The following is an 8,885-nucleotide window of genomic DNA, read 5'->3' on the forward strand; positions in this document are numbered from 1 at the left end:
CAGCATGCGGGGAGTGTGCCGGAATGCAGGAGAAGAAGGGAAAGGCTTTTGCACTATGTTTTTCTTTCTTTTTTTTTTTCCCCCCCCCCATTGTTCGGCGGCATGAATGATCAGCACAAACGGAGCACTGTGCCTTACTGTGTGTCTGGTGTCCCCCCCCACAAGCCCACATCTACACGCCCACCCTCACTTTCCATTCATCTTTAAGACCCCATGTCTTGCTGTCAGCATCCTGTGTCCTTTCTTGTTATTTAGTCTATCATCTCATCAACTTCAGCTGCACCCCTAGACAGCTTTTGCATTCCCCTGTTTGTTTTAGAATTTTACACCTCATCTTTAGTGGTTTTATCCAGGCTGCATCCAAACATTACTTCCGTAGTTGCAGGTATCCTCCACAAATTCTATGGTTGTTGGTGGTCTTGTCTCTTTTCCAAATATGTTGGCTATTTTTATCAACCAAATAAGTATGAAGTTCTCTTTGGAATGGGTATGTAAAAATCCCATTGCTAATAACAGCTCTCAGGTCCTTAGTTGGGATTCCTGTCAGGACTCCTGTTTATTTATTCTGGTTCTGTTGAAGGTTAATAGAAAGCCTTGTCTTTTAATCTATGATTCTCCTTTTTCTGTTCAAGTTCTGTTGAGCAGCAAGGGAAAGTATAAGGAGTAAGGGAAGCTAGTGTAAAATGTAAAGGGGGGAGAGAAATGGAAGAGGGAGATTTTAACGGTCTTGTTGGTCAGTGTTTACGTCCTGGCACATTTTACTCAGGACTTCCTGCTCCAGCTTGTAGTCCGTGTCTTCCCTCCTACCTGTTCCTGTTGGTGTTACTGATCAAACTCGCTTTATTTTGTGTGTTAAATTATTGGTAATTTTAAAGGATTGTTTGGTTGTGCATTGACTCAAAAATGTCTCTCTCCCCCCCCCCCCCCCATATGTAAAGGGAAGGGTGTTGTTTCATCTGCTCTGGTCTGCTAGCATGAGGTGGTTGTCAAGGACCACTGGTGATCCTCAATTTGAGGAAGAAGTAGACTAGACTCATCCTAATGTTTCCAAAGTCTTTTGTGGGTACCTGCAACACTACTACAGGGGGCATACTCTACTGGCCTCCTCACCTGCTATGCTCTTGTTCCATGTTGCTTTGTTTTGGTGACATTATGGCCCAAAACATAATGGAAGCATATTTACGTTCTTCCATAAAAAAAACTGAATGGCTTATGTCATTTGTCCCAGGCTAAAATTATACAATTTTTTAATGCTAACTGATCTTTAAATGTATCAAAATAGCATTCCGTCTATGTTCATATTAATATCGTGTATATGTTTTTAATTTGGGTGTTTACTTCAACAAACACATACACCAGCTCAATCTAGAGCCAGAATGTCTAATGGAACTACCTTATTTTGTATGTAATTGTATGTTGGCAGACATGAGTGTCAGTGTTGCCGGTCCTCTCAGGTTGCCGGTGTGTGGATCTGGACGCCAATATCTGATTCTTCTGTCTGTCCTGAAGGTGATGTTTCCTTTCTGGCATCTACAATCTCTTGTGATTGTTAGGTAGCTGCTGGAGCTTCAAACCATTTAGATTTTTTTTTTTTCTTGTCTTTTTTTGTACAAATTTGGCTCAAATTTAAATGTCATTGTAATGTGTTGAACAAGTACAATGTGTAAACAGAGAGCCTTTGTATATTATTGTGGCGATATGATGTTATAGCTTTACTGAATACAAGCATTCAGTACTGGAAAGAGTTGACGCTGATTCTTTGTGATAAGGCGAGTTGGCTTCTTCCCCACACAGCGTAGTTGGTCACGACTGGCTTAGACGTGCCCCATAAGCTCTTTCTTTGCCAGTATCTGTGCTTGGAAGAACAAGGACTCTCATCACTAGAAATCTGTGAGATGCTTCTGTCTGACGGAAATGGCCTGCTGTGTGGCAGCTTGTCTCAACTCCCCCCTCCCAATCCCTGCTCCATTGCCATTGTTATTCACAATTGCACTTTTTTCTGTTTTGGTACTCAGGAACAACTTATGCAGTGAGAAGGGTTGGTGTGTGTGTTGATGAGGGTGAAGCTGTTGTGCTGTCGCTGTTACAGATGGTGTAAGGGAGGTGGGTGAGGTGTGGTGAACCCATGCTGACATCCTCTCATCAAAGGCTAGCTGTAAATCCTGCTCTAGAATTAACGTCATGGCATCTGAGAATCAGTACAATAAAATGTTTTGTGATGTCTTGAAATATAACTGCAAAGTGTGTGCCTTTTGTGTGGGGAAAACAAGAATGGGAACCAGTTAAACGCTGCGCTGAAGACATGAACTTGCTGTGTCTTCAGGGACGGAAACATCAGTTAAGCAAGAGAATAGGACAGCGTTGGCAAGTTATTCCTTCCCTCCCCCCCAAAAAAAGCTTTTTCTTATTGATGTTACCTTTGTGGAGTTGCAGCCAAATGAAACTGAAGTCAAACCAGACAGATGTCCTTTTCTGAAGCCACAATTTGTGTCGGCATCTACACCCCAAGTCAATTCCATCAGCAGCCATCCATCTAGGGAGACACTTCCCAGGTTGTCGCAGAGTCAACCAAACTAACGTGAAACTAATTTTACACTGACCAGTACAGTAGCACTTTACTGAACACACACATTCAGTCTGGGAAGGTGCTCGATCTCAACAAAGACTGAATAAGGCTCGTTTGTAATCTTTACCCATTGAAGTTGCTTTGAGTGAAATACCATAAAACAGATTGAATTTGCATATTCTCAGATCGGTGGTTACTTGTAATCAGGACATTGCCAATCACATATTTACTTATGCTGGTTAGGTCTTGGCCAACACTTACACAAGCAATGTATGAGACTGCTGTTAGAGTGATTGAAGACACACCTACTCACACTGCTCCTGGTTTCCGGAAAGACCTGATGGCATCCAGCTGAGTCTGGTACTTGTCATCCTATTTTGTGGGCAGGAAAGAGTCAGCCGCTGCTTGTCAGTCATTTGAACAACATATGATTTGTAAATATAAAATTGATGCAGATGATTTTGCAAACATGAATCACCGAGGGGAAAAAAATGTAGTTTGAATTTTGCTGTGACATTGTGTTTTGCATAAGCATATATTATGCAAACCTGTCAAAATAGAAATAAATGAATAAATAGCTCAAAAATCAAAATAAATGAAAAATGTATGTTTATGTGTAGCGACAGATTTTATTTTTTTTAACTTTATTTAGTCATGCATTTTATTTATTTGTACATTTTACTTTATCAGGTAGCATAGTGGTTAGAACTGTTACCTTCCTATGGTAGGACCAGGGTTCAAATCCCACTCCTGTTGTTGCAACCTAGAACAACATACTTACCCTAAATTACTCCAGTTAAATGTATGAAATGAAATGTATCTCAGCCATATAAATGCGTAAATAATTTTAAATTACAAAAAATGTAAATTGCTTAGAATATAAACCTGATACTATAAGTTGCTTAGGACAAAGTCTCAGCCAGATCAGTGAATAAAGAAGTGATGTTTAGAACTGGTAATGTGTTCATTGGGACTGTATTTCAGAAGAAAAAAATGTACCCTTGACATACTTATTAATTTTTGTTTGCTGGGCAAATGTCTAAGTGAAGATCAATTTTTTGGGTGTTCAGTTTCAAACTAACAAGCTGTAGGGAATCTCTTCCACTGCAAAGCAGTGTTTATGATCTGCGGTTGGGCAAATGATAAACCAGTGTAGAGAAGTTACTAAAGAGCTTTGGACTTTTTGGGACCTACATGAATTAATTCAATTATCGCTATAATTTACTGTTGAGATTTTGGTGGTACAGCTGATTTGTTTTAAATTTGGTCAACTCGCAAATTATTCTTTCCTAAGATAAGATGTTTTCACAGGATTCATGGAAGGCTAGTTCAACTGCAGCCTCTGCCCTATTGCCTCAAGAAGACGATAGGTAGGGAATGGGGGCGTCTCTTTGCTAGGGGAACATGATGTAAGCACTGTATAAGGGGGGGTGGTTGGTGCTATCAAATTCAGTGTTACAGACAGTCTGTTTCAGCTACTTGCCGTACACTCTGTTCTCTCACGTGTGGTTGAAGATTGTTGCTTCATCTCTTATACTTGCCTGGGACCATGAGGACTGCTGTGTTGACCTTCACTGTGATGCTCCTTGCTCTCAGCATCCACGCTGATGTCCAGCCCCAGAAAGACTTCGACCTGCGGAGGGTGAGATCCACGCAACACATCATCTTCCCGCAAGAAGGGCGGGAGAAGGGCTTGCAGCACTAAATACCATAGTCAAAAGTCTTCTTGCTATGACTCATTTGTTATACAACTCTGGAAAATATATGGAAATATATGTGTTACCACTGCATAATTTTTGAATGTTTTGTAGGAAAAGGAAGACTGGGACAAACTTTGTCCTCAGGAGATTGTGTACTATATTAAAAAAAACCCTCCTCACAGTTGTACTTCTTGTTACTCTACGCTCACATCGTTTTGTGTTTTCGCTCATTCAAAGCAGTGCGTTTTTCTTCTACAAAACATGTCAGTCTGAAGTATGGAGCTTTGTGCTAGGCTTCTCAGTGCGCAATCTGACAAATGTTAGCACATCTGAAAGCAAACAAGAGAGTTCGAAGATCAGCCAGATTCCAAGGGTTGAAGCGCGGGGCCGGTAGCACAGACACGAAAGGACAGGAAAACATGAATCAACAGGGTTCTCCACCACTTCTGGTTGTCTTGGCAGTGAAAAGCAGTCAGTAGGAAATAAGAGTAGTGTGTTACTTTTAGTGTAAGTGCCTTTCTGCTGGCCAAGTGTCTTGGCATGGAGCTGTACTGTATCGCACCATCCAGGATGTCCACCCTACGGCTGCTTCTTCACAGGGTGCTCAACCCTGGTAAACAAGGCTGTCAGGCTGTGCCTCTTGTTCTTCAGATTTTGATCCCTTTATAGAAACTTGTGTAGCACACACGTGATCTTGCATTCTATGTGTCAGTCAAGCGATAATTAAAATGTCTCATCAAAATCATGTAGGAAATCCTTGTTTGTTTAGTCATCTTCAGATTTGCACTGACTCCTTCATTCATATTTAGCTTATATTCAGTATTTTACCTTTTTTATACTTTATTCATCTCCCATTTGTCTTGTTTACACACCACTTGCTTTACACTTTCTTGGGTTTCCATATGTATTTTTGTATAGGCTTATGTACATGCATGCCCTTGTGTGTTTATGCAATAATAATCTTTCTTCATTCTTCTATGTTCGTTGAATTGCCTGTGATTTTCTTTGTGTCTGTTTAAAGAGGCATAACTCAGTGTTTATTGATACAAATTTGTCATAATCTGTGTATGTTTTACTGTGATTTAGGTCTTTGACACTACTTGATTGCTAATTTTTATGCATTTTATTATTTGCTTCCAGGGCAGGGTCCAGACCACCTCTGGATTGTCAGTTAAAGATAATGAAGGAATGAATGAATACGTGCAACTAAATGCTCAAATAAAGAATGCAATCAACTGCTGTGTAGACCTCAGCCCCCTTCAGAGCCATTGCTGTGTGTGTTTCTCTGTGTGTTGCTTCCGTCTTTCCTGTGTGTCTGCGTGAAGGGTCTGTAGCGTTTCACACAATGCTCCTCTGTACGTTCAGTTCGCAGGGAAATGGTACCGCGTGGGCCTGGCTTACGACTCCCCAGGTTTTGTGCGCTACAGAAGCAAGATGCGCATCTCCATGGGCATCCTGACACCACAGTTAAATGGCGATGCAAACCTCACCATGTGGGAAATGAGGTGCGTGACCCTTCTATTGCTCATGTTTCAACACACAGCACACACAAGCACCTTGTATAAACCACAGGATGAGGAAGCTCAAAGAAGGCCCCTCTCTTCTGTGCTGTCACCTGAAGCCCTCTGGGTTGTCACCCCCTCTCCTATGTGTATGAGAAGACCTCTGTGCCTGGCCAGTTCAAGTACTTCAGCACGCGTAAGTTGAGTTCCATTTTCTGTTTCCCACCAGACAGGAGTAACGCAGTGAGTCTGAACCTAGATAGGAGAAAACTATTCACACAAGATACGCTCTTCCCGAGTGCCAAAGAATCCAGTGGGACAGAAGAATTTCAGTGGGACAGGATGCACATGTACAATGGTGTGCTTGACATTGTGTGGAGTGAGGTTCAGCATTGTTGTGATGCCAGAATAAAAATTCTTGTCTGGCATGAAAGTATATTTACACCTCGGAGAGGTGATAGTTGGAGGAAGAAAACAAAAGCCTCATGGCTCTCACAGTTTACTTATGGAAACCGTAGACATCTATCAAGTCAAGTGATATATTCATATTTCACTGAATTAAATTGCAAGCTCAGAATGGTTTTCTCTCTATTTCTTAGGGCACAATAGGACAAAGGACATCATGGTGGTGGAGACCAACTACAATGAATATGCCCTAGTTCTGAAACACAAGAAGATGGACAAGGAATTCACACAGGTGGCTCTATATGGTGAGGACCTGATTGAATTTGTATACTCATTAAGATTCATTTTCTTTTACGTGTTTTGCAGATACTGTGATGTACAGTTCAGAAAAGTGCATCTCACTATAGACAGAGGGCTTACATACACAGATACGATTACCAAAACACACCTTATTTTCTTGATACTGCAGTTTTCACTGCCCACATTGTGGCACACTTGGGGAAGGACAGCGGTATAAGCAGCAGAAGAAAGCTGGGAAATACTTAAACATGTGCAGCTGAAACCCAGGAATAGTTTTCTGAAGTTGCAGAACATATAAATATGTTGTAACTAGCAAGAGAGTGTTGCAGCAGGTAGCATTGCTGTCTTATAGCACCTGGACTGTTTGGACGCAGGTCCAAATGCCACTTAGTCTATGTGAAGTTTGCATGTTCTCCCCATGTCCGCTGTGGGTTTCCTCTCAGGAGTCCAAAGATGTGTGCTGAAGAAGGCAATGGTAAACCACTTCCCTTCCTCCCTTACCTTGAAATCTTAGCACTCTGCTCCCAGTATGTACCGCGAATACTGATGCATAATTGTTCTGTATACCACAGCTTTGCACTTGTCTTTGTAGGTCGTTCACAGAAGCTGAGGACAGAGCTGCTGGATAAGTTCAGAGAATTTGCCCTGTCTCGTGGTTTTTCCAGGGAATCCATTCTGACACCGCCAGCTGCAGGTATGAGAGGTTGGAACACTTCCTTTATCGGTGTATTGCAGGGCTGAAGACTGCTGATGTGACTTTGAGGACTGTTAGCGATTATCTTTCTTCTGCCTCTCAGCAGATGATTGTCCTCCAGCCTAATGCTAGGTGAGTCGAGATGTGCACATCAACAGAATCAAGTTGCAGGTATGCAAATTCTAAGCATCCTGATAATGATGAAATACACACAATATTTCAGATCCCATTGCATCTAATTTATTTTTTTCCTAGAGAGCCTTCTTTTCCAGATCTCTGCTCTGCTGCAGAACCCAACAGGATGTACACCTACTGTGCGACCCTCAGACGGACCATCATACTATAATGCTCCATTCACTGGTCTCCTGGCTTAACATTACTGAACTAATGATATCATAAAGACCTTTTAAATCAGTAAAACCATAGTGTATAGTCATGCATTTACCACATTTCAGCAGCCCTCTGTGAGTGATATATCAGGTGAAGGTTGTTGACACACTGTGAAAAGGAAGGGCATAAAGGCATTGTAGAGTACCAGCATCTAAGAGTCAACATGATGAATATGGGATAATGCTATAGCACCATTGTGACTGATTAAATGCTCAATCCCATTCCTTTAATGAAAAAATGAAGTGTGGCCTCTTTATTTCTCAAACTGTCACATTACACGACCAATCCTAAAAATCCTACACTTGGCTTAGTTAGTTTGGTTGCTGATGTGGGTATAATCAGCGGCTATAATTTAATCCAGAGTAATGGCCATTGTTACATGCTGAACAGTTAGACCAAATTTAAGAACGTTAGAGCATGTCTAACTCTCTAGATTTCTTTTAATACTCTTGACGGGATATAATATTATTATAGAAGGTACAAACCCCTGCTGGGTTATCATAATCAGTGACATACTCAAGATTCCACATTGAAAGTTTTTATATATGTAAATAAATTTGTATTGATGATAGAGACTATGATTCCAAAACGTTAATCAAAATTAATTTTGAAAAAATGCAATCTCATTATTAAAAAGTACAAATCAACGCACAATCAAGCCATTTCCTGCTGGCGTTTTCATCATTTGTAAGGTGGGATAAGAGGGGAAGCTGAATACTGCAAGGGTTCTCAATCTTTGTTATAAGTGAGTGTAAGTAGCACTAGAAAGTATTACCACATTCTGCCAGAAGTTAGTGCTGCTGTTCATGTTGCAGTCTTTCCAACCATCCATGGATCTGTTTACTCTGCAGGCGTCATGTTGTAATCATATTTATCTTTCACCCATCCAGATTTTATTGGTTTGAGGTCAAAACGTCTACCCATTGCACTGCCAGATGCATTAAATATCACCTTATGACTGGAGGTGGACACTTGATCATTCTAGAAACGCTAATTTTTTTTTTCTTTAACTACACAGTGCTACTGTGGAAGAGCAATAATTTTACCTTGTAAGTTTTTTTCTCCTTTAACCAATTAAGAATTTTGTTTCCCGCCCACCAGTGCCTTCTGGCTTTTCATTGCTACTAGTTTTCAAATCTGAGTCTTGATGGATATTATTAATATTAATTGTTGAAAGTTTCTCCGCCTTTGTATATTTCCATTCTTTTTTAAGCACCTTGAAATAAACTTGTATACTGAGACTGTGACAGCTGACATACCCGCATTAATTTAACCTATTACCTGACGATGATAAATTTTTAAATAAATGTTTTAAAAAATCCATAATG

The 8,885-nt window shown here is 40.7% G+C and overlaps 1 protein-coding gene across 3 annotated transcripts; it reads left to right on the forward strand.

Moving 5' to 3' along the window:
• Positions 1–4,004: 4,004 nt before the first annotated feature.
• Positions 4,005–7,795, forward strand: ptgdsa (prostaglandin D2 synthase a). 3 transcript variants are annotated; one of them, XM_018751060.1, is made up of 7 exons: positions 4,005–4,208; positions 5,632–5,771; positions 5,888–5,964; positions 6,368–6,478; positions 7,066–7,167; positions 7,271–7,338; positions 7,423–7,795. In XM_018751060.1, exons 1-6 carry the CDS (start codon positions 4,116–4,118, stop codon positions 7,291–7,293), a joined length of 546 nt encoding a protein of 181 aa, XP_018606576.1. In that variant the 5' UTR covers positions 4,005–4,115; the 3' UTR covers positions 7,294–7,338; positions 7,423–7,795. The 3 variants fall into 3 exon arrangements, with proteins under 3 accessions (XP_018606576.1, XP_018606585.1, XP_018606594.1); XM_018751069.1 differs by having other exon boundaries at positions 7,271–7,299; XM_018751078.1 differs by having other exon boundaries at positions 7,274–7,299.
• Positions 7,796–8,885: the final 1,090 nt, after the last annotated feature.

Source organism: Scleropages formosus, chromosome 6, assembly GCF_900964775.1.
Source record: "Scleropages formosus chromosome 6, fSclFor1.1, whole genome shotgun sequence".
NCBI classification, from domain to species: Eukaryota; Metazoa; Chordata; class Actinopteri; order Osteoglossiformes; family Osteoglossidae; genus Scleropages; species Scleropages formosus.